Below are 26,019 nucleotides of genomic sequence, written 5' to 3' on the forward strand. Positions count from 1 at the left end.
CAGCGTCAAACGGCCACACATATCTTCCCTTACCTCTGGCCTTGGTGAACAACTTTTGCCATTCTCATTCCAGAAGATGAAAAGTGACTGTAGGAACAGTGAGAGCCTAGCATTGACACTTGAGAGTGGTAGAAACTGAGACAAGGAGAAAAAGGGAGGAAGGGTGAAAGGCGAATCTCCCTTGTTGGTAACAACTGAGCAGATCAAGTATTCTGTTTTGCCAAGGAACATGTTTGGTGCAAAGTTGAGTGAGCATTTAGAGTGGATCATCAGAGTTTGGTTTGAACTGGAAAGGAAGTTCTTCCAATCTAGAAAATGGTCAACTCCGACAGTGACGTGTCACCTTTCTTTTCTTCACCATTTTTGCTTGCCCGTATGTTGTGTCTGTTTCTCTCCTTTCACTGTCTTTAGGCAGAGAATGAAGAGCATGGCCCAAGAAATCCAAGGGACTTGCTTCACTCTTCATAAGATATTGAACTTTGTATTTTTTGGCCCCTCTAATTTTTGTGGTACAGATTATACCTGATCCCTCATTGGAAAAAGCAGGGAAAGGAGCACTTGCAGCTGACTGGACAGAGAAACAGACCTGCATCAAAATGCAGAGACTGGTCATAGAGTCATCACAGAATTATTTCAGTTGGAAAAAACTTTTTTGAATGCAACCATTTTCTAATTCCACCAAGTTGGTGCCAAACCATATTCTCTAGTACCACATCTCTGCATCTTTCGAAGACCTCCAAGAATGGTGGTTTAACCGTCTTCCTGGGATGCCTATTCCAGCATTTGATAACTCTTCTAGTAAAAAAGTTTTTTCTAATATCCAATGTACATCTTCCCCAGTGTAATTTCAGGCCATCTCCAATCATCCTGTCACTCATAACTAGGGAGAAGAGACCAGCGTCCACCTCACTAGAACCTCCTTTCAGGTAGTTGTAGAGAACAAGAAGGTCTCCCCTCAGCCTCCTTTTTTCCAGGATAAAGAACCTCAGTTCCTTTTCCTGCTCCTTACAAGACCTGTTGTCCAATACCCTTCACCAGCTTCAATGCCCTTCTCTGGACCCATGCCAGGACCTCTATGGCTTTCTTGTAGTGAGGGCCCCAAAACTGAACACAGTACTGAAGGCATGACCTCACCAGTACTGAGAACAAGGGCACAACCACTTCTTTGTTCCTGTTTATCACACAATTTCAGATACAATCAAGGATGCTGTTGGCCTTCTTGGACACCCAAGCACACTGCTGGCTCATATTCAGCCAGCCATCAATTAACATCCCCAGGTCCTTTTCAGCTGGGCCACTTTCCAGTCATTCTGCTGCGAGCCGATAGCATTGCATAGGCTTGTGTGACCCAAAGTGCAAGACCTGACATTTGGCTTTGTAGAATCTCATACGTTTGGCCTCGGCCCATTGATCCAGCCTGTCCAGGTGTCTCTCTAGAGCCTTCCTACCTGCAAGCAGATCAGCATTCCCTCCCAGCTTAGTGTCACCTTCAAACCTATTGAGGATGCCCTCAATGCCCTTGTCCAGATCACTGATGTAGATATTAAAAGAGAACAGTCTCCAACACTGTGGAACCCCAGGGCTGCTGACTGGGTTTAACTCTTGTGATGGTTTGGTCCTGGCTGGGGGGCAAATGCCTACCAAAGCCTCTCTGTCACTCCCTATCTAAGGATGGACAGGGGAGAGGAGAAAATATAACAAAAGCCTCTAATAACATGGAAGCAATTTAATAATAATAATAACAACAACAACAACAATAACAGTAATAATAATAATCACTAGCAAAGTGCCTGCCCAGAAAGCAAAAGTGAAGGTGTACATCATTACTTTCAAAAAATACTCCAAATCCCCAGCAGCTGTATTTCAGAGACTTCTAAAACCAGAAGTAGGATCTTTAGTTTATATGGACCTTGGCGAATTTATCTTCAATTAACTTGTCCAGAAACATGGAACTCTGCCTAATGCCATATGGAACCACTAACGTGTAGTAGAATGGGTCTTACCAGGTTGCCTGTTTCTGATGTGCGTAGTTCAGTACAGCTGTTGAAGCTGTGGGGGTATTTGTGTAACGCACTGTCTTGACCCAATCAGCCCTCCTAGATTTTCTATCTCTGTGTCTGTGTATAATTAAACTGTAAGCTGGGTTCACAAGTTTAAGAGTAGACTTGACAAATACTGTCACCATTTAAAACCTTGATGGTGTTCAAGGGCAAGTCCTGTTTGGAGCACAAGCTCTATGAGGAGAGGCACCAGAACAAGAGGACACCGTCTCAAGCTGTGCCAGGGGAGGTTTAGGCTGGATGTTAGGAAGAAGTTCTTCATAGAAGGAGTGATTGGCCATTGGGATGTGCTGCCCAGGGAGGTGATGGAGTCACCATCACTGGAGATGTTTAGGAAGAGACTTGATGGGGTGCTTGGTGCCATGGTTTAGTTGGTTAGATCGTGCTGGATGATAGGTTGGACTTGATGATCTCAAAGGTCTCTTCCAACCTGGTTAATTCCATTCCATTCTATTCTATTCTATTCTATTCTAGTCTAGTCTAGTCTAGTCTAGTCCAGTCCAGTCCAGTCCAGTCTAGTCTAGTCTAGGCTAGTCTATTTGCACTTTATATACAATTCCATTAAGGGAAAGTGAAAAGTGTTTGCTTCTGGCATGAGGAGAGGGATCCCAGGTTGCTAAGTTTACTGATTTCTGGCCTTTTCCAATCTTTTTTCTTTCTTTTATTAAAAAGAATGTATACATGATTTGGTATTTTAAACACCTCTGACCCTTCCTATGACCCTGTAAGATCATGAAAGAATAAATCTCTAGTGAAATGTATCATAACATGAAATGCAAATGGTACACCTTTATTCACGACTTTTAAAAAATTAGGAAGATATTTTAGCTTGTATTGAAAATGATCTTTTGCTGCTATGAATATTACCAATGCTTAACTAGATCATGCATTAATTTACAATTAATTTAAATCAGGCCATTTTAATTTATGGATGTGCATTATTCCTCAAGCACTACTAGCAAACACAGGCAAGTACTAAACAGTTTTATTTCTGGCCCACTAAAGCAACTGGCTGGTTGGATTAGAATGCTTGGCTTGATTCAAGGCCCAAATCAAAAAATGGAATTGTTTCAGTTCAGAAAGAAATGGTAGATAAGCATCTGGAATTGTTCTTTGAAAGAATTTGGTATTATTCTTTTAATCTTAGAACTGTTTTTACTTAAAAAAAACAAAAACAACCACAAAACAAAAAACCAAACCACCTAGCAAATAATACTGCCTGCTGGGGTCCTCTTCTTGGATATGAACAGGCTTTTAAAAACTCACAGAAGACATAAATAGAAGGAGTTAGGGAGTTAGAGGGAAGTACCATTTACAGTATTCTAGTTTTGACTCCTATTTCTTGAATGCTTTCCAGAACTAGAGAGTCACAGCCAGCATTGCAATATTGTGTTTCTGGCAGGGTTTGCTTAATTATTCTAAAGCCTCAGTCATGGAGCCATAATGACAAAAACAGTAAGGCCTTCATTTGTGCATTGCATGTTACATTTGATGGAAAAAAAGAGATTTGTTTTCTCACAAAAGAGTTATTATTGATTCTAGAAAACTTTATAGTCCAAGTTGTTGGAAATAGAATAGTCCCTGTAGAAAAGAACCATTTCATTAAAACTCCCATATATGTGCACATACATGCTACCTGCCTGTTCCTGTATCTTTTGAATGCCATTCTGAGAGGCAGTAGGGGGTAAATATGCTTGGCAAATCATGGTCTACAGTAGCATTCATACTGTATAGTATTTTCCAGAAGCACATCATAGTTCTAACAGTGTCTTTTGTTTATGGATTGTAGATGTAAATGAATGTGAAAGGAGCCCATGTGTCAATGGTGCTTGCAGAAACAATCTTGGATCTTTCAGTTGTGAATGTTCACCTGGCAGCAAGTTGGACTCTACAGGACTGATATGTATTGGTGGGTATTTGCCTCCTGTTATTTTCCTTTTTTCGTAATAACTTGAGAAATGTTCATAATTTTGATTAATTAAACAAGAAAATATTTGGGTAATTTGCCCATGATAGCAGGCAATATGTTTAGTTCTGTAAGTAAAACCAAACCAGACTATGATGAAAGTGGTGAAATGTAGGTGTCAGTTGGTGGGAGATAGTGGGGTTTTCTTGATTATTAATAGTTACTATCTTGTCTTTTGGGAGAATAAGAATATGAGTAAAGCTATAGGTGATTAGCCCAGTAGGTGATAAATTATTAAGGCAGAAGTGCCCACTCAGTTCTTCAGCTATTTCTACACCTGAGGCAAAACAAAATAGAAGTGAAGGAACATCTAGGGTGCTGAGAGAGCTGGCAGATGAGCTGCCAAGCCTCTCTTCATCATTTTCCTCCAGTCCTGGCTCACCGGTGAGGTCCCAGATGACTGGAAACTGGCCAATGTGGTCCCCATCCACAAGAAGGGTTGGATGGAAGAACCCGGAAACTACAGGCCAGGTGACCTGCCTGGTGGATGTGGGGCAGGCTGTGGATGTGGTCTACCTGGACTTCAGCAAGGCCTCTGACACCGTCCCCCACAGCAAACTCCTGGCTAAGCTGTCAGCTCATGGCTTGGACAGCAACACTCTGTGCTGGGTTAGGAACTGGCTGGAGGGCTGAGCCCAGAGAGTGGTGGTGAATGGTGCCACATCCAGCTGGCGGCCAGTCACCAGTGGCGTCCCCCAGGGATCAGTGCTGGGCCCCATGCTCTTTAATATCTTTACTGATGATCTGGATGAGGGGATTGAGACAGTCATCAGCAAGTTTGCAGATGACACCAAGTTAGGAGAAGATGTTGGTCAGTTAGAGGGTGGAAGGGCTCTGCAGAGGGACCTCGACCAACTGGGCAGATGGGCAGAGTCCAGTGGGATGGCATTTAACAAGTCCAAGTGCCGGGTGCTGCACTTTGGCCACAGCAACCCCATGCAGAGCTACAGGCTGGGGTCAGAGTGGCTGGAGAGCTGCCAAACAGAGAGGGACCTGGGGCTGCTGATTGATAGCTGCCTAAACATGAACCAGCAGTGTGCCCAGGTGGCCAAGAAGGCCAACAGCATCCTGGCCTGCATTAGGAATAGTGTGGCCAGCAGGAGCAGGGAGGTCATTGTGCCCCTGTACTCTGCATTGGTTAGGCCACACCTTGAGTACTGTGTCCAGTTCTGGGCCCCTCAGTTTAGGAAGGACATCGAAACACTTGAACGTGTCCAGAGAAGGGCAACAAGGCTGGTGAGAGGCCTTGAGCACAAGCCCTATGAGGAGAGGCTGAGGGAGCTGGGACTGTTTAGACTGGAGAATAGGAGGCTCAGGGGTGACCTCATTGCTCTCTACAACTACCTGAAAGGAGGTTGTAGCCAGGAAGGAGTTGATCTCTTCTCTCAAGCAACCATCACCAGAACAAGGGGACACAGTCTCAAGCTGTGCCAGGGGAACTTTAGGCTCGAGGTGAGGAGAAAGTTCTTCATGGAAAGAGTCGTTCGTCATTTGAATGTGCTGCCCAGGGAGGTGCTGGAGTCACCGTCCCTGGAGGTATTCAAGAGGGGACTGGATGTGGCACTTGGTGCCATGGTCTAGTCATGAGGTCTGTGGTGACAGGTTGGACTTGATGGGGTGCTTGGTGCCATGGTTTAGTTGATTAGATGGTGTTGGATTGTAGGTTGGACTTGATGATCTCTGAAGTCTTTTCCTACCTTATTGATTCTATGATTCTACAAGGACAGGCTGAAGGAGCTGGGGTTGTTCACACTGGAGAAGAGGAGCCTCTGGGGAGACCTGATAGCAACCTTCCAGTACCTGAAGGGGGCCTGCAGGAAGGATGGAGAGGCTGTTTACAAAGGCCTGGAGTGATAGGACAAGGGGGCATGGCTTCAGACTAGAGAAGGGCAGATTTAGATTAGATATTAGGAACAAGTTCTTTACTATGAGGTTGGTGGAACACTGGAACAGACTGACAGTGTTTGCAATACTGAATCTGCACTCTCAGAGTGGGTAAAAAATTGGAATTGCTCCTTTGGCAGTTGCTCATCCAGTAGAGATACTACCATTTGTGGCTTTTTAAATGCACTTTTTAAAATACAATGATTGTATGCTTGATATACATGCGTTAGTCAACGCTTGTGGAATTCATACACTACGCACAAAAGTAGCCTCCCATCTGCCTGTTGTATTCTCACATTCTTGAAGTCAGAATCAGAGAGATCCAAGCAATAGAAAGAGTATTTTGATGATAAATAATAACTTCTTCACCAAAGCTGAAGTCACAGTGACTGCCCATTGTAGTTTTCTTCTGGACAAGAACAGTTATGTAAAAGAAAGGAAATTATTTCATGGCCTGAAAAAGGTAAGACAAGGAGGCTTCAGCAGAATAATGTAGATGGAGCTGGTGTGAGGAAAGTCACTTGATAATTTGCAGAGTTTAAATAATTTTTGAGATACCAGTTTGAGCTTTCTATCCTGTAAAAAGTTGGCTGCTAAACAGAAATAATACTGAGCTCAAGAAACTACTGGTGAATAAAGCAAAGGAAGCATTTACATTTTGGTAAGATAAAGCAGAGACATCAGCACATGGGCAGCAAGCTAGATGTGGAGTGAAAGCAGCTAAAGAATCTATATATTCCCTCTCCCCACATTAATCCCTGTATTTGGGACATACGAGGAACAGTCATGCTCATCCCATGACTAGCTAAGAGCAGACTCAGGTAATGACTGCCCAGGTTTCATCTTTGGTCTTGTGTTAATCCAAGTCTTGACTGTTAGCTAAAGGCTGACCAAGATGTGGAAAAGATGTCTTTTTCACTCTTGTATACCTGTCCTTGATTTATGTTCTCATCCAAAGTGTGGTGTTCTGCCCCCCATGTTTGTGATGAACGTTAACCTAAATAGTACAACCCTTTTACACTTAACTATTAATGAATTATGTCGCCTAGTTACTAGGACTGATTCCAGTCATGTTCTTGGCTGAACTTCTTTCCTATTATGTTAGCCAAAGAAGGGTTGTGCTTTCTGAGCTATATAATTTTATAACATGAAAATGGATTTTGTAACCATGGTCCAGGCAGTCAGCTGGGATGGGGGGAGTCCCAGGTTGTGATCTCTGTTGTAACTTGTGTATTCTAAAATGATCAGTCAATCAATTAAATAAATCAATAAATCACGGTGATATATAGAGGACCTTTGCTAGCTGTGGGACCTGTACTGTAATACGCTTCAAGCTGTGTTCTCTATTGTATCCTTTTAATGATAGTGCTATTCCTTTCCTCTGCTTCTCAACTGAGAAGGTTTCATTTTGAAGAAGTGCTTGTACTCTTTATGTTCTTTGGCTGAGGGTGGCATGAGGGTGGCTGGGCAGATCTTTTGTTGTGACATTGTTTTCTATTCTGCTGCAGATAGCCTTAAGGGGACTTGCTGGCTTAATGTGTATGACAGTCGCTGTGAAGTCAACATCAATGGTGCTACACTGAAATCTGAATGCTGTGCTACTTTAGGAGCAGCTTGGGGCAGCCCATGTGAGCGATGTGAATTAGGTATGCTCCCTGTATTGCATCTTTTGGGAGAAGTATCACTAGATAGTTTCTCACTGTTTTCTATATGGAAACAAACACAAATCACAAATCATGATAACAACACACACACCAAAAGAGAAAAGTTGTCTTATTTGGCATCATTTGTAATCTCCACCATCAAAGATCATTCTAATAACTTTGAAGTTAGCAGGAAATAACTCATGAATAACTCTTTTAATAATTACATGCATTTCATCTCCACAGACATTGAATAGGGAATAAGACTACTGTAATAACATTAAATACCTGGTGGAAGTCTTGAGGGCTTTTTGTTTTTCCGTACGTTGATGCTTCTTCCAGCTCTTTTCAAACGTGTGGCTTATGTACAATTACTGATTGTAGAATAGAGCAGGTTGCATGGGGTGGCATCCAGGTAGGTTTTGAATGGCTCCAGAGATGGAGACTCCACCACCAATCTGGGCAGCCTGTTCCAGTGCTCTAGCACCCTCAAAGTAAAGAATTTCCTCCTTATGTTTACATCGAACTTCTGATGTTCAAGTTTATGCTCATTACCTCTTCTAACGTCACTGGCCTCATCTTCCTGACACGCACCCTTTCAACTATTTGTAAGCATTGATAAGATCCCTCTTCAATCTTCTCTAGGCTAAAAGGACCCAAGTTCCCTAGACTTTCTTCGTAAGAGAGACATTCTAGTCCCTGATCATCTTCATAGCCCTACATTCTCCCAGTAAGGTCGGAATAATGTCAGTTACAGCTGAACCAGTGTCAGGATGTTTTAGCCTTCCATTTTAATTGAAAGAGTATCCGGAGGCACATGATACTTCCTAACAAGCATGGTGCAAACAACACCCAACAGAGCTCTTGGCTGTGAAGGGTGACATCAAGCAAAGATAATTACTTTGAAAACAAGGAAGTAGAATGGTCAGGTTAGACTAGTAAAACAAATTTTAAAATAATCAATTTAGAGAGCTAATTTCGTCAAACTGGACAGATTCATCATTTAATTTCCTCTTCTTTGAATTTCAGCAGTCTTTCAGGTCACTGCAGCATGCTGCATTCTGCATGCATATCCTAAAAAGTAATTGCTCAGATGTTTTATTAAGCTGCAGTGTTAAAAAATGCTTTTAGCCATACCTGACGTCACCAAAGCTTTAAATCTTCAGGCAGCTTTTCAGGAAATTTACCTTTCAGCTGCATCTGAGTGCAGAGAGCATTCTGGAAAAGCACGTCACCTGTTCACTTGTTGTAAGTAACAGACATGAGCCAATACCTTTTCTCGTTGATGTTAGAGCACTCACCATCTTATACAGTCAAATTATTGGAGAATTATGAAGAATATTTGTTTTTAAATTATTCACTCCTATATTTCTGTCATTCTAAAGCAATGATATGTCTTTCTGGCTTGATTCCAGACACAGCTTGCTCAAGAGGATTTGCCAGAGTGAAGGGTGTTACCTGTGAAGGTGAATTCTTTACTTCTTACTCAAGCCATCACTTTTTTTCTCTCCTTTCAAAATGAGAAAAAAGACATTTATTATGTCGGGTTTTCTTATCGGACATAATTTTACTGATCTTAGATGAATGCCTCCACAGTTAGTGACTGTTGGGAAAAGCTGTGTTTCACTTTTGGAGGATATCAAAATGAAACAAAGAAAATGGAACTGCTCCATCAAAATGCACTTAATCCCATTATTTTTAACTTTCTCTCAGTCATATCCATCATCTTGTCTCAGAGAAGACAATATGGCATTTTAGTACTCTGTGACTTGAAGATCGTGCAGTAGTCCCTTGAGACTGAGCCAGAGGCTTGTTTAGAACAGTATGAATGAAAGTCTCTCCCTTTCTTTTATGTAGCTTAAGTTATCAACAAAGCTGTAGCTGTTTCCTTTGAGGTAGCATGTAACTCAGCTCCTGGTTTTCCCCAACAGATGTAAACGAGTGTGATGTTTTCCCGGGGGTTTGTCCCAACGGGCGGTGTGTTAACAGCAGAGGCTCCTTTCACTGTGAGTGTCCTGAAGGATTGACGCTGGATGGAACAGGACGAATGTGTGTAGGTAAGCGCACACTCAGCTCTGCCAGATTTTTAGCTGTTGTCCAAAATTACTCTCAGAGAGCTGTGAAAAGTTGGCTGGTTTGGTTTTGAATTCCTCCAAAAGCAATTTGTTAAGCCGACATTTTAATTTATGCCTGCATTGATTTTAAATACCTGTGCCTGTTCAGGGAAGAGCTGTTAATCCTGGGGGGGAATAAGAACATTTGTGCTAAGTCTCATTTTGCCCAACACACAATCAGTAGAGTGCTGCCCTTATTCAGAGTCCTGTTCAGGAATAGAAATACCTGACTTGCTGGTAACTAGATGAGGGGGTCCTTATTACAGCCTTCCAGTACTTAACGGGGACCCATGAGAAAGATGGGAACAGACATTTTAGTAGGACATATTATGACTGGACAAGGGGAAATGGTTTTAATTAAAACAAGGTAGATTTAGGCTAGAATAAGGAAGAATATTTTTACTATGGGGGTGTGTGGTGGGTTGAGATTCCCCCCAGAATTAACTTTTCCAGACCAACTCAGAAGCAAATGGAAAGCTGTATTTACAAGCAAAACCTACACTCTACAATGGAATGCAATGAATATGTACAAAATAAACAGTATTTACAACATTATACAGATACTTACAATTAGCAAACAACACGAAAATCCCCCTGGTCAGAGACCAGGGAAGCCATTCCACTGAGCCCCCCAGCCCCCTGTCGCAAGAGAGAAGAGTAACACAGAGAAAAGCAATGGGTTAGAGTTAACTAAACAACTCAGCCAAGGTCAGCCAAAAAGCAGGTTAATCTCTCCTGAGTGAAGCAAGCAGCAGAGATCAGAAAAAGAAGAAGGAATTGTTTAGGTACAGCCTGGTTTATGGCAGATATTTATCCAATTAATTTGTTTAGAATAATCTTTTGTTTTCATTTTTACACCCAGTAGTGATTTATGTATATTTTTCTACTTTTCTGCTCAAAATCTGTAACTAAATTTTAAAGGCATAGCCTAAAACCACCACAGGGTGGTGAAACACTGGCACAGATTGCCCAGAGAGGTGGCAGATGCTGCATCCCTGGAAACATTTAATGTCAGATTGGATGTCACTCTGAACAACCTGATCTGGTTAAAGATGTTCCTGCTTACTGCAGGGGGATTGGACTAGATGGCCTTTAAAGTTCCATTCCAACCCAAAGCATTCTGTAATTCTATGTTCCTTTTCATTACTTTAAGGGAAAAAATTATCTTATTTTACAAGATATGTGTCTTCTACTATGCTATACAAACAGTGCACTATTCCATGTATTTCTGTAGTACATTTCTTTCCTGCAGGATCCAGTACAATGACTTTAGTGTAAAAATTCAGTTATTGACAGAACCTTTCCTGAATTACTGGGAATGAATATAAGTATGATTTTGATGTGGAATAAAGGAGACCACAAGTACTTTGAATAATTTCCATTTCTTATTCTTGCTTCTAAATTGTTTAACTTCAGATATACATAGCATAAATTTACATTATAAAGCTGCAAAGTTTGAAGGGCTTGTATGGAAAGCATTTCTATGGTTTTTGAGATCTGGCAGCTTCTCCAAACATTTATGAGTTCTGTTAGATTTCCTAAAGCCTAGCCTCCCTACAGCTTTACCTCAGTTTAGTTATGTCAGGAATGTTGTAGAATATGTCCAGGAATTATTTTATCATAGATAGTGTGTCCTCTTGAACTTCTTTTCACAGTCTCTCTCTCCTCCTGCAGAACATTAAGCTACCAATACATTTCTGGGTAATACCACCAATATATCACAGTATCACAGTATCACAGTATAACTAAGGTTGGAAGAGACCCCAAGGATCATCAAGTCCAACCTGTCCCAACGGACCTCACGACTAGACCATGGCACCAAGTGCCACGTCCAGTCTCCCCTTGAACACCTCCAGGGATGGCGACTCCACCACCTCCCTGGGCAGCCCATTCCAATGACGAATGACTCGCTCAGTGAAGAACTTTTTCCTCACTTCGAGTCTAAACCTCCCCTGGCACAGCTTGAGACTGTGTCCCCTTGTTCTGGTGCTGGTTGCCTGGGAGAAGAGACCAACCCCTTCCTGGCTACAACTACCTTTCAGGTAGTTGTAGAGGGCAATGAGGTCACCCCTGAGCCTCCTCTTCTCCAGGCTAAACAATCCCAGCTCCCTCAGCCTGTCCTCATAGGGCTTGTGCTCAAGGCCTCTCACCAGCCTTGTTGCCCTTCTCTGGACACGTTCAAGTGTCTCGATGTCCTTCCTAAACTGAGAGGCCCAGAACTGGACACAGGACTCAAGGTGTGGCCTAACCACTGCAGAGTACAGGGGCACAATGACCTCCCTGCTCCTGCTGGCCACACTATTCCTAATACAGGCCAGGATGCCATTGGCCCTCTTGGCCCCCGGGCACACTGCTGGCTCATGTTTAGGCAGCTGTCAATCATCACCCCCAGGTCCCTCTCTGTTTGGGAGCTCTCCAGCCACTCTGACCCCAGCCTGTAGCTCTGCATGGGGTTGCCGTGGCCAAAGTTCAGCACCTGGCACTTGGTCTTGTTAAATGCCATCCCATTGGACTCTGCCCATCTGTCCAGTCGGTCGAGGTCCCTCTGCAGAGCCTTTTTCACCCTCTAACTGACCAACATCTGTTCCCAACTTGGTGTCATCTGCAAACATGCTGATGACTGACTCAACCCCCTCATCCAGATCATCAATGAAGATGTTAAAGAGGATGGGGCCCAGCACTGATCCCTGGGGGACGCCACTGGTGACCGGCTGCCAGCCGGATGTGGCACCATTCACCACCACTCTCTGGGCTCGGCCCTCCAGCCAGTTCCTAACCCAGCACAGAGTGTTGCTGTCCAAACCACGAGCTGACAGCTTAGCCAGGAGTTTGCTGTGGGGGACGGTGTCAAAGGCCTTGCTGAGGTCCAGGTAGACTACATCCACAGGCCTCCCCACATCCACCAGATGGGTCACCTGATCATAGAAGGAGATCAGGTTGGAAAGGCAGGACCTGCCCTTCCTAAATCAATGTATATTTTATATACATTGCTGTAACTGATACTGTCTGTTTCCAATTATTGCTATTATTTGCTAAATTTTTAGAATTTGGGCATAGAAATTCTCCTGTGTCATAGAAATTAGCATGTGGAGACTTAACAACCCATTTTATATACTTACTGCATATTTTAACAAATAGTATTTTTTTTTTCTAAAACTTCTGAACTCTCTTTACTGAGATACAAATAGGTGAAAAGTGTGGAATGTACTCATGACTTTGAATGGGTTATTACTGTTATTTTTTGGACATGAGATTCAGCAAACCTGATTTTTTCCTGCTTCCAGACCACTGCATGGTATTTTTCCTGACAGTTGGGCATGCAAGTTTAGATTTTGCTTGTTACATTTGGTCAATTTGTCTTTTGGTTGACCTGTTTTTCTGCAAGTGGGACCTGTAAGTGTAACCACAATTAATTTTTCTGTAAACCATGTTGTTTTATCCTGCTGACTGCTGTTGAAGTAAGCCTTACAACAGTTAGCAGTTTTGTTTTGTGTATTCCTTATGTTATTAAATTAATTTAATAATTTAAACGTAGATAGGAATATTTATTTTTTTTCACCAGGAATGCAGGTCAATTTCTAAATAAGAATGCCTGATACACTAAAGAAATATCTGAATTTCTGCTATCAAATACACATAAGACCTAAGAAGCACAATCATGTCAGCATAATTGTCTGTCTTGGTATTGGGAGACAATAAAAGAAATACTTGTACTTCTGCATGGTACAGCAGAGGAGCAGAAACTTAACTATGATACAGTATTAGCAACTTCAAATGGTTGAATATTCTGCAGAAGCATAGAGTCTTGCTCAGAAGTTTGTCTCCCAGAAACTGAGCCTCACATGTGTTCATGCCTTAGAAAAAGATACTTCTGAAAAACATACAAACTATAGCAAAGGATGAAAATGCCTGTTTGTCGTTGCTGTGAAATGAGCAGATACTCGCATGGAGCAATGCTACCTGAGACGGGATGAAGATGAGTGCATTCAGTCTGTGCCTGGCAAGTTTCGTATGGATGCCTGCTGCTGTGCTGTGGGGGCTGCCTGGGGCTTCGACTGTGAGGCATGTCCTAAGCCTGGCACCAAGGAATATGAGGCTCTGTGTCCTAGAGGTCCTGGCTTTTCGAGCAGGGGAGATAGTCTAACTGGAAGGCCATTTTACAAAGGTAAGGGTTCACTTGTGGATATAAGATAATTATAGGTACATCTGGGTGAATATTCTAAGAAGACACCAGGATTTTGGGGGTTTTACCTGCTTGAGATGAGAGATGACTGTTATGGTTTTAGTGCCCTCCCTTCTCCCCTCCTGCTTCCTCCCTCCCCTCTTATTGTAAGACAGGGAGGGGGGAAAAAAAGTCAGATAGAGTTTTCTTAATTGATTTACACAGAATATTTCACTTCTCCACTACGAAACTATCAGAATACATCAGTATATATATGAAACAGAAAGAAAGGAGAAGGGAAAATACAATCAGAACGCCAAAAATGAGCAAAAGACACATGCACACGCTTGAGATCCAGAAAGCAAGAGAGCAACCAAGAATCCCCTGTCCAGGATCGTAACGCCCTGTAGTTGTAAATTGTCATAAATCTGTGATTTCTGGTAGTGGGGAATATTAATGTGTTTCAAACCACTATTCTGAGATCTGAGAATTAAAAATGTAAATTTCTGTATGTAGAAGCTGATCCAGAATTATTTTAATATTTTGTTTAAGAAGAAGGTATTATGAACCATCTGTCTTGGAATATGTTGAGTTGCTTGAGAAAACAAAAGGTTGAACCTCCCTTTGACCACAAACCAGCTCTGATTTTCAGGAGTGAACTGTTTTCAGGAAAATTTCTCAGTATTTGGTGGTGATTTACTAAACAAATAAGAAATTTAATACTAATGGTATAATTGTTTGGGTTTTCTACTTTTTTAATTATAAATAACAATTTCTTTATTATTTAATAATAATAAAATACTGTCTGCTCTTAAGATTTTTGTAAAGTTTTGCCACCTCTTTCTGCTTATTTATGTAGTCTGTGCTTTTCTTCCATTCACTCTATACATAGGAGAGAAGTTTGTTTCATCAAAAGCAGTGATTGAGAAAGGGCATTTGTCCGGCAAATTATACCTAGAGTATAAGAAAAGCTCATTACAACTTGTAAATGCTTTTGGGGGTGGGTGCATTTGAGAGAGGCTGACACATGAATAACCTTTATTTTTCCTGAGCAAGGTCCTTTAGCAGCCTGTGTTGACAGGGCCACAGGATGTTACGGGTTGGAAGGGACCTCTGGAGATCATCGAGTCCAACTGCCCTGCCAGAGCAGGACCATAGAATCTAGCACAGTTTGCACAGGAATGTATCCAGATGGGTCTTGAAAGTCTCCATCGAAGGAGACTCCACAACCTCTCTGGGCAGCCTGTTCCAGTGCTCTGTGACCTTCACAGTGAAGTTCTTCCTCATGTTGAGGTGGAACCTCCATTGCCCATAGTCCTATCACAGGGTGCAACTGAGCAGAGCCTGTCCCCTCCCTCTTGACACCCAGCCCTCAGATATTTATAAACATTTATTAAATTCCCTCTCAGTCTTATCTTCTTAGCCAGGTCTATTAGCCTCTCCTCATAGGACATGTGCTGCAGTCCCTTAATCATCCTGGTAGCTCTCCATTGCACTCTCTCTAGTAGATCCCTGTCCCTCTTGAACTGGGGAGCCCAGAACTGGACACAATATTCCAGGTGAGGTCTCACCAGTGCAGAGCAGAGACGGAGGAGAACCTCGATCTTCTGGACACACTCCTCCCAATGCACCCCAGGATCCCATTGGCTCTCTTGGCCACAAGGGCACATTGCTGGCCCATGGATAACTTGTCTACCAGGACTCCCAGCTCTTTCACAACAGGGCTGTTCTCTAGTGGATTGCCTCCTAACCTGTACTGGTGTAGTTTATTATTCCTTCCCAGGTGCAGGACTCTGCACTTACCCTTGTTGAAACTCATTAGGTTCCTCTTTGCCCAGCTCTCCAGTCTGTCCAGGTCTCATTGAAAGGCCACACAGCCTTAAAGTGTATCAGCCAAGCCTTCCAGTTTGGTGTCATCAGCAAACTTGCTGAGCAGACTCTCTGTCCCTTCATCAACGCCATTGATGAAGATGTTGAACAGAACCGGACCCAGCACTAATCCCTAGGGGACTCCACTGTTTACAGCTCTCCAGTTGGACTTGGCACCATTGACCACCACTCTTTGCATTCTACTGTGTAACCAGTTCCTAATCCATCTCACTGTCTGTTCTTTTATCCCACCCTTCCTGAGCTTACTTGCAAGGATGTTATGGGAGACAATGTCAAAAGCCTTACTAAGGTCAAGGTAGACTACACCCACTGGTCTCCCTGCATCTACCCATTCCTCCTTGGAGTTCTGCCTTTCTGCTTTCAAAAAGCACATCTCCAGTCATGTCTCCAGCAATGTCTCCTCCTGCTTGCCTCTTGGGTTTCATTTCTCCATTCTCTTAACCTGTGCAGGAGAACACTATTCCTCCAGTCCCCTGTAACCCAAACCCTGCCTCTTATGCACAATCCGATTGGTGAGAAGTAAGGGGAAATTCTCCTTAAATATAGATAGATAGATGGATAGATAGATAGATGGATAGATAGATAGATAGAGAGAGAGAGAGAGAGAGAGAGAGAGAGAGAGATACTTGTGCTGAAGAATGCTTTTTTTATTTTATTTTATAGATATCAATGAGTGTAAAGTATTTCCTGGTATGTGCATGAATGGTAAATGCAGAAACACAATTGGAAGTTTCAAATGTAGATGCAACAGTGGGTTTACTTTAGACATGGAGGAAAGAAACTGCACAGGTAAGTCTTGCATTTTCCTTATTTTTTTCCTAGAATCGGGTTGAAATGGACCTTAAAAGGTTATCTGTGCATACCTTTTATGGGAAAGGGGGCTTAGGTGAGATTATCTAGCACCCTGTCCATCTTGAAAGCATGCACTGATGAGGGCAAGGATTCTACCACATCCCTGGGGCATTTTAAAGTAACTTGCACTTGTTGCATAGCTGGTGGTGTGGAAACAATCTCATTAATTTCCTTAAGTTTCTAAGAGATTTATTATTGGACATAATGGCCAACTGTCTTAGGCTTGCCTTTCAGAAAGTGATTCTTTAATATATTTTACATTTTTCACATACACATACATTAGGAGTGTTTTTAATTGTTTTTAAGGATGCTCAGGTCATGCTTGCATCAATACAACCTGAAAAATCAAGAAGGATTACCAGCAAAGCCAAGTTCAATGCTTTAACAAACAGATTAACTTAATTTACATTCCTTACTCCATGATCATTGCATTACCAAATGAACTGAGGGTCTCCACTGCATATTAATTTCCTTTTAGATTTGCTAGCCAAGCACACACAGAGGTACTTTTACAATTGTGGTTTTAGTGCAACATTAACTGAAGAAGAGAGAATGCATTTAATTTAAAAGTTTAACATTTTTTATTTACTGTCTGGCAAAAATAAAACAGAATATAAGCTTGAAAATTTCTCATTATGAGAAATTTTGTCTCAACTGGTCTCATAGAGGATCTGATTTTGTTAAATGGAAGACTTTTTATAATTAACAAATATTTTATAGCAGGAGGGCAGAAATTATGTCTCAACTGGTCTCATAGAGGATCTGATTTTGTTAAATGGAAGACTTTCTATAATAAACAAATATTTTATAGCAGGAGGGCAGATACTCTGTAATATCCCAGGCACTCCACATGGGTTACCATCTGACACCTCAACACATCTCTGTGTAAAGGCTGAGATATCTTTACCTCTCAGAAACCTGGCCATGGGGGGTGATACAGAGGCAAAAGAGACTCTTGCATGTTAAAAAAGAACTGTCTTATTTCTTCAGCAGTTTCTTTATTTAAGCTTATAGTTGTCTAATTTTCCTCAACCACTTGCACAAGTGGTCTACTGCCCAGATCTCCAACTTCATGATGTTACACTGAATCATATCCATATTACTAATTGTTCTTTAACTTCCTGCCTCACTACCAGTGTGTCTTAAAAATAGCTATTCCTTTTACCTTCTATAAACCTGTTGTACTTTTCTACAGTATGTTTCATTCAAATTTAAAATAACATAACCAGTGAAATCTAGGTTCCAAAGAAGCTACTTTATTTCCTAATGAAAGTGTATGTGCAAACTTATCATGCCATTACTGATTAAATGTCTTGGTACAAAGCAATTCAATATCAATGGCACTGTATAGAATCATAGAATTGTTAGGGTTGGAAGGGACCTCAAGAATCATCTAGTTCCAAACCCCCTGATGGGCAGGGACACCTCACACTAGATCGGGTCGCTTAGAGCCACATCCAGCCTGGCCTTAAAAACCTCCAGGGATGGGTCCTCCACCACCTCCTTGGGCAACCTGTTCCAGTGTCTCACCACCCTTGTGGTGAAAAACTTCCTAACATCCAATCTGAATCTACCCATTTATTTTATCTTTTTCCCCCCCCTAGTCCTATCATTACCTGACACCCTAAAAAGTCCCTCACCAGCTTTCTTGTAGGCCACCTTAAGATACTGGAAGGCCACAGTAAGGTCTCCTCCTGTAGTCTCTGTAATCCCAACAACTGTTGCAGTTAGTAATTTTCTAAGAAATCTAACTCTAAATTACATTTAATGGAAGCTGACTTTTACATAGTTTAAGTTGAGAATGCTGAAGGCATTGTGTTATGAAGCTTTTGCAAACTATGTAACATTATGAGGTATTCCTTTAAATATGAAATTAATTTCTTTTTGTTGTTGCTGGTTACAAATATGATCATACTATATATGATTTCTCCATAGTGAGTTTATAATGGTTGAGTGTTCACTTCTGTGAAAGCAGAATAATTCACTGATTTTTGTACCTTCCCATTACTATAAAATAGACATAGATGAGTGCCGGATTTCCCCAGACTTATGTGGAAGTGGTACTTGTGTCAACACTCCTGGAAGCTTTGAGTGCGAGTGCTTTAATGGTTACGAAAGTGGATTTATGATGATGAAGAACTGTATGGGTAAGTGTGGCTAGGATAAGCTTGAGTCTGTCCATTTACTGTACAAAGCCTGATTGTACTCCATCAGTCAGAGCACATCATATGTGTAAGTATTGTGACTTCTTGAACAAATAAGACAGATGAACTATGCAGATGTTTGGTAAAATTAGGAAATAAAAGGCTAGAATTCCAGAAGTAATGTGACTCTTCTAGGACATTCTGAGAGCATTGCCTGAAAAATCACATCTCTAATCTATCTAAAGTTCTAAGAATAGATATGGAGACACCGAAAGTTACAAGCCACTTTAAAAATTATTGTTAGTATTGTGGAGTATTTAATGACATAGATTGTGAAATACATCATGAAAATTAAAAGTCTTGAGATCTTTATCTTGATGGGGTGGAATTGGTCCTCCTCTTTGCCCTTCTTGAAGATTAGGTTGACACATTCTCTCCTCCCAGCCTAGTGATCTTTGCCTGATTTCCATGACCTTTCAAGTATGGTCATGAGTGACTTCAAAATGACATTGGCTTTCTTTCAGTACTCATGTGTCTAAGTCTTTTGTTAACAGTTCTCTTCCTCCATTTCTAATTTTTACTGTTACTGTTATATGCTTCACATCCCTTGCCAGGGTCAGCTCCTGGTGGATTTGGTTTTCCTAACCCTATCTGAGCACAATCAGATAGTGGCACTGTGTTTCTCCAGCATCACCTCTCCCTGCTTTTGCCCATTTTATGCTTCATTTTTGTGTTTGAATTTTGTGAGGAGCTTTTGTGGTCTCAAATGAACTTAAATAAGTAATCTTATGCCCTTGTGTGCCAGGAGGCTGTGTAGGCCTCCTATCACCTTTACTTGATTTCCTGCAAACATTTACAGAGTCCAAAAGTCATCAAGAAGTCATTGCCTGAATCACACATGAACATAACAAAGAATATAAACTGTGGAAAACAGCTGTCTTTATGAGAAACAGAATAAAACAGAATGCAAATGCAGAGAATGAATACTGTAAGGTGGAAATAAGTTGTTTGTGAGACAGAGGCAGGGAAGCAAGATGTGACATAAAAATAGCAGAGAGTGAGGAGATAAGATTAATGACACTTTGAGGGCCTTTTGCAGGAACTAAAATGGGAGGGCATAATGTTCAGTGAAAACATTTTGGAGCTCAGAGGGCTGTGCAAGAAGTAGTATAGCAAAAGCGATCTTAAATTCTACTATCAGGCAATTTCTCCCCTCATGTGAATAACCTCAAAATGCAATGATGCCTTTGCTAAATTCTCAGGCTAATGAAAGACCACATTATTCTACAGACCTGAATAATAGTCTCTGTCATCAAGGATAGGTAGTCATAATGCTTCCTAGGAGTGTGAAAGTGTAAGTGCATTATGCACCTTGAAGATCTTTTGGTCACCTTTCTCTTCATACACATCTACAATGTTTGCTGTTCTTCTCAAGTTTGTAAGTCAAATGTTCATTTTGCCATTCTAAGCTGTAGTGACCATATTTCTCAGCCACATGGCGGCATAGGCAGGACTTATCAAACTGTAGCAATTTAGTTGAAGGTTTATACAACATCCCCATTAAGGGCATCCACAGATAACAATTTCAATGCATATATGATTGAATGCCTGGTGGCATTAAGAAGCACTTTAAAAAAAAATTCATCACATAAATACATTGTTGTAAATGTCAATCATCCAAACAGTTGCTGTATTTTCTTGTGTCCTGTATCCACTGGAATACTTAACTTTGTGTGATCCCTTTGTGGTTTTCTTGAGGAGAAAAAACAAGCATTTTTACAGATAATAATGTATAGGGGTTTGTTTTCCCTGTTACACAGTATGAGGAAGCAGCAGCTCTCCTTCAGTGACACAATTATTTTATTTCTGGCTTCCAGATATTGTCATTTATGGACACTGATAATATCTTTTCTCTTTGTTACTCTTTCATATTGATACTGTATTTTTTAATCATGATTTCCTCACAGATATTGATGAATGTGAACGCAACCCTCTGCTCTGTAGAGGTGGCACCTGTGTGAACACTGAAGGGAGTTTTCAGTGTGACTGTCCCCTGGGACATGAGCTGTCACCATCACATGAAGAATGTATAGGTGAGTTTCAACTCAGAATAGCAGTCTTCAGCTTCCTTTGAAGAACAGGTATTTGTGCTATGAAAGCTCTTTCCCTCAGGCAAGGGTGGTGTCACAGGAATATCTTATACAAATCCACGTTTTTATGAGTGTCTTCACATTAAAACCTTGTAATGGATCCTGTAAAATCTCCAGTGCCCTTAACACTGTTGAGTTCAAAGAGGAGTATTTTACCAGGCCTCTTAGGTATTAGCTACTCAAAGGACTGTACCACTCATACTGGCAACTTGCCATACAGACATGAACTGAACTTTGTTCCTACACTTACTAAAAAGTATTGTCCCATATTGAGATGCAGATCTGCCTTTTACATGTAATTCACCAAAGTGGTGGAAAAAAATGCAAAATCAACAATGTGTATTATCTATTTGGTTTCTGCATTTGATGCATAGTTGCTTCAAGAAGTTTTTTCAAAACCAGCAGACTGCAGTCATGCTGACAGTCCAGAAACAAGGAAGATAAACCCTTGGACACTGGTCTAAACAAGCCATTCAGACCTCCATACCTTGAAACCAAACATGCGGAAAACAAAGAAGAAATTGAAAAAGCCTAAAAGCCAACAGGCAAAAATATTACTTCTCACCCTCTTCCTCTGCCATCTGGGCATTAGAGTCTGTGTTCTGAATAACAAGTAATTGATACAAATTCTTTTCCAGATGTAAATGAGTGTTCATTAAGTGAAAATCTGTGTAAAAATGGCAACTGTGTGAACATGGTTGGAACATACCAGTGTTCCTGTAACTCTGGCTACCAGGCCACTTCTGACAGGCAAGGCTGCATAGGCAAGTATTGTACATCTTCACCTGTATATTTGTGATTCAGCATATGTTGTTTAATTTATTTTTATTTGATTTCATAACTCCCTTTTGAAACTGGGCAGGACCATCTTCTCATCTGCTATTAGGCATATTATGAACTATTGTAAACCCTTCTCTTGACTTAGAAATACAAAGGAGATATAAAAAGATTGTTGCTGTACTGAATACTGCAGAATACTTTGAGAAACAATGTTTCTTATGGTACTACTCTATTAACATTAGAAACTTCATCTAACAGCCAGAAAATACTGCTTGATTTCTTGATCATCAAGAGAGCCCCATGCATTGATGGTTTCTCTTTCACTTTTTCTCGTTATTGCATACTTTTTTCAAATCCTTCACTGTAGTAATACTGAATTATGTAGTTGTCAAAACACTGGTAAGGATTACAGAAGTTTTTTTCTTTGTTAAATTTGGCGGAGTTTTTTGCAGAAATATAAACCTAAGTTTCTTGGGACTGTTTTTTCTTTCCAGATGTTGTGTTTTGCACCTTTTTTTTAACATCCCTAGTAATACATATGAACAAAAGCAACAACTGAAAGTAGCCACTTGCTCCCACAGATGAAAATGCAATTGAAAGTCAGAAAACCAAACAAAATATAAATCAAAGGCAGTAGAGTGAGAATAAAAATTCAGAATCCTTTCCCTGATAAACTGTTTCATGACCTGGACCTCATCAAGGCCTTTGACACCGTCCCCCACAGCAAACTCCTGGCCAAGCTGTCAGCCCATAGCTTGGTTGGGAGCACACTGCGATGGGTTAGGAACTGGCTGGAGGGCCGAGCCCAGAGAGTGGTGGTGAATGGTGCCACATCCAGCTGGCAGCCAGGCACTAGAGGTGTGCCCCAAGGATCAGTGCTGGGCCCCATGCTCTTTAACATCTTTATTGATGATATGGATGAGGGCATCAAGTCCATCATCAGTAAATTTGCTGATGACACCAAGCTGGGGGCAGGAGTTGATCTGCTGGAGGGTAGAAAGGCTCTGCAGAGGGACCTCGACAGGCTGGGCAGATGGGCAGAGTCCAACGGCATGAGATTTAACACATCCAAGTGCCGGGTTCTGCACATTGGCCACAGCAACCCCATGCAGAGCTACAGGCTGGGGTCAGAGTGGCTGGAGAGCAGTCAGGTGGAAAGGGACCTGGGTGTGCTGGTTGATGGTAGGCTGAACATGAGCCTGCAATGTGCCCAGGCAGCCAGGAAGGCCAATGGCATCCTGGCCTGCATCAGGAACAGTGTGGCCAGCAGGAGCAGGGAGGTCATTCTGCCCCTGTACACTGCACTGGTTAGGCCGCACCTCAAGTACTGTGTCCAGTTCTGGGCCCCTCAGTTTAGGAAGGATGTTGACTTGCTGGAGCGTGTTCAGAGAAGGGCAACAAGGTTGATGAGGGGCTTGGAGCATAAGCCCTATGAGGAGAGACTGAGGGAGCTGGGGTTGCTTAGCCTGGAGAAGAGGAGACTCAGGGGTGACCTTATTGCTCTCTACAACTACCTGAAGGGAGGTTGTAGTGAGGCAGAGGTTAGTCTCTTCTCCCAGGCAACCAGTACCAGAACAAGAGGACAGTCTCAGGCTGCGTCAGGGGAGGTTTAGGCTGGAGGTTAGGAGGAAGTTTTACACAGAGAGAGTGATTGCCCACTGGAATGGGCTGCCTGAGGAGGTGGTGGGGTCACCGTCGCTGGGGGTGTTCAGGGCGAGGCTTGACAGGATGCTTGGTTGCATGGTTTAGTTGATTAGGTGGTGTCGGATGATAGGTTGGACATGATGATCTTGAAGGTCTCTTCCAACCTGGTTTGTTCTATTCTATTCTATTCTATTCTATTCTATTCTATTCTATTCTATTCTATGACAAGTAAAATGGCAAGAGAGGATAACTTTTCCTTGTAAAAATAGACTATTGCTACTAATGTTGTTTCCACAGATATTGATGAATGTATGATAAGTAATGGAGGCTGTGACACCCATTGCACTAACTTAGAAGGCAGCTATGAATGTAGCTGCAGTGATGGCTATGCTCTAATGCCAGATGCCAGGACATGTGCAGGTAGGTTTTAATATTATAAAAATTCCAGCATCATGTCTTTTGTCTGGTATGAACTTGGTGTTCTTCCAGTCAATCTATACCAGACTGACAGAATTATTACCTGCTTGCCTTTTTTTTTTCCTTTTCCCTTCTTTCCAGATATTGATGAATGTGAAAATAATCCAGGTATTTGTGATGGTGGGCAATGTACAAATATTCCAGGGGAATTTCATTGTCTCTGTTATGATGGATTTATGGCTTCCATAGACATGAAGAATTGTGTTGGTAAGTAGCTGTGTGTACCAAATTAAATGCAAGTATAAAAAGCCTGCAGCTGATATTTTAAGATGTTTTGTGGAGTCCTTTAAAGTGAGTATTGAAACTTTGGGGAAGAAAAATCTGTGGATCTTTCTTGCTTATCACTGTTGACATCAGGAAGGGTAGGAAAAAAATTTAGAAATCCATAAAGGCAAATCAAATCACATAGTTCTATAAATATAAGTGATTCAATTGCAATGATATGATTTCTTTAAAACATCTCTATTGAGGAGATGTTATTTGAATCTCCCAGCATTTTGCTGTCTCTTGTAAATGTCAGGTTACTCCCTTAACTCCAGAAAGTTACTGTGAGTAACTATAAAGGAAACAAAAATAAAGGTATCAAGGAAATGTTTTTTTAAAATGCTTTATATTCATTCTTGTAAGCAGTAATTGACATCATAATCCAATAATTATAATTCCAAACTAATTAGAAAACACAGTGATATTTAGACTACACACTCATCATTACTTGTTTTCTGGGAGTTAAAAGAATGCAGAATGAAATGGCTGAACTGTATTACGATGAAAATTAATAAATGCCACTGTTCATAGGGGTGGTCAATGTTTATGGTATTTTTACCTGAATAAAAGTATTCCAAAAAGGTGAAGTATGTTGTTAAATTACATTTATGTGCACTCACAGATGTGAATGAATGTGATTTGAACTCCAACATCTGTATGTTTGGGGAGTGTGAAAACACTAAAGGATCCTTCATTTGTCACTGTCAGCTGGGATATTCAGTCAAGAAAGGAACTACTGGATGTACAGGTAAAGCAGTTTTCCAACGTTTATGTCATGGTGTGCAGATATCTTTGTTGGTTTTTGGGTGCAATAAAGACACACACAAGTGAGGAGCTGGTATCTGTAAGGAATAGTAAATGTAAGAGTAAGCATGTTACGTTTGTTGCCATGTATCCAGAGTCTGAAAAGGTAGATTCCTTGACCAATAATATATGAGGCCCTTACCATAACTGTAATTTTAAAAGCAAAGCTTTTATTGGTATAGATTTGGGCAATATCTGTGGTACAAAACATAGCTTGGGTGGACAAAACTGCATGGAAGTAATTTATCAGTACTTGTTTGTTGTACATATTTAAGGTATGAACTCATCTGTCAAATAAAGCTGCAGGAAGTGACCCTGTAGTCAAAAGAACAGGACAAAAGGAAATGAAGTAGAAGGCAAGAATTAAATGAGATGATGATACGGAAGGGAAAGTATATACTATCCTTCAACACATGCTAACAAATTTTAAAGAATCATAGTCAATTGCAAACTCAAGAAGTTTCTGTGATTGATGTCTTCTGCATGGTTTCATCCAAACCTGTTTCTCTGGGAACGGTGACAATTTTTTTCCCCTAATTTTGTCTTCAGTAATTTTTTACTAAAATCATGTATCATTTTTAAATGTCATAATATCAAAATCTCATAATAATTTCTATAACTGAACCCAGTGCACCCAGATGTCTCATCACATTTTATACATCTAAAGATTGGTATGTTTAATATGTCTGGAAAACAGCTTTAATTTCAAACTGAAAAGCAAACTAATTTTGTCATGTTTACAAAGGACAAAATGAAAATACAATAGTCAGCATTTTTTATTCATGTATAATATGAGGTAATTTGCTTAAATTATTCTGTAGTTTTGAAGATTTGTTTCTAAAATAATTGAACACCTGCACAGCAGAACTAAGAATGTGTAAAAACAACATAAATTTTAATAGTGCGGCCCTACTGATGTAAATACTAATAGTTTATTTTGCACTTATAGATGTGAATGAGTGTGAAATTGGTGCTCACAACTGTGACATGCATGCTTCATGTGTCAATATACCAGGAAGTTTTAAATGTACTTGCAGAAAAGGGTGGGTTGGAAATGGCATTAAATGTATTGGTAAGTAAACCAGGAAATAAATCTTTGCTCCTTTTCTTTATCTTCTCTTCTTCCCTTCCCCTTCCCCTTCCCCTTCCCCTTCCCCTTCCCCTTCCCCTTCCCCTTCCCCTTCC

At 41.1% G+C, this 26,019-nt stretch overlaps 1 protein-coding gene across 1 annotated transcript in view; it reads left to right on the forward strand.

The window, feature by feature from the left end:
* Positions 1-26,019, forward strand: part of FBN2 (fibrillin 2) — a 183,559-nt gene that overhangs the window by 102,655 nt on the left and 54,885 nt on the right. Inside the window, exons 20-32 of the mRNA XM_009901310.2 lie at positions 3,850-3,969; positions 7,419-7,556; positions 8,969-9,019; positions 9,485-9,610; positions 13,605-13,832; positions 16,383-16,508; positions 18,590-18,718; positions 20,683-20,808; positions 21,504-21,629; positions 23,587-23,709; positions 23,848-23,973; positions 24,653-24,778; positions 25,784-25,906. Of these exons, the coding sequence (XP_009899612.2) occupies positions 3,850-3,969; positions 7,419-7,556; positions 8,969-9,019; positions 9,485-9,610; positions 13,605-13,832; positions 16,383-16,508; positions 18,590-18,718; positions 20,683-20,808; positions 21,504-21,629; positions 23,587-23,709; positions 23,848-23,973; positions 24,653-24,778; positions 25,784-25,906 (1,668 nt within the window). The remainder of the gene's footprint in view (positions 1-3,849; positions 3,970-7,418; positions 7,557-8,968; positions 9,020-9,484; positions 9,611-13,604; positions 13,833-16,382; positions 16,509-18,589; positions 18,719-20,682; positions 20,809-21,503; positions 21,630-23,586; positions 23,710-23,847; positions 23,974-24,652; positions 24,779-25,783; positions 25,907-26,019) is intronic.

The sequence above is a fragment of the Dryobates pubescens genome, chromosome Z (genome assembly GCF_014839835.1).
Source record: "Dryobates pubescens isolate bDryPub1 chromosome Z, bDryPub1.pri, whole genome shotgun sequence".
In the NCBI taxonomy this organism is placed as follows: Eukaryota; Metazoa; Chordata; class Aves; order Piciformes; family Picidae; genus Dryobates; species Dryobates pubescens.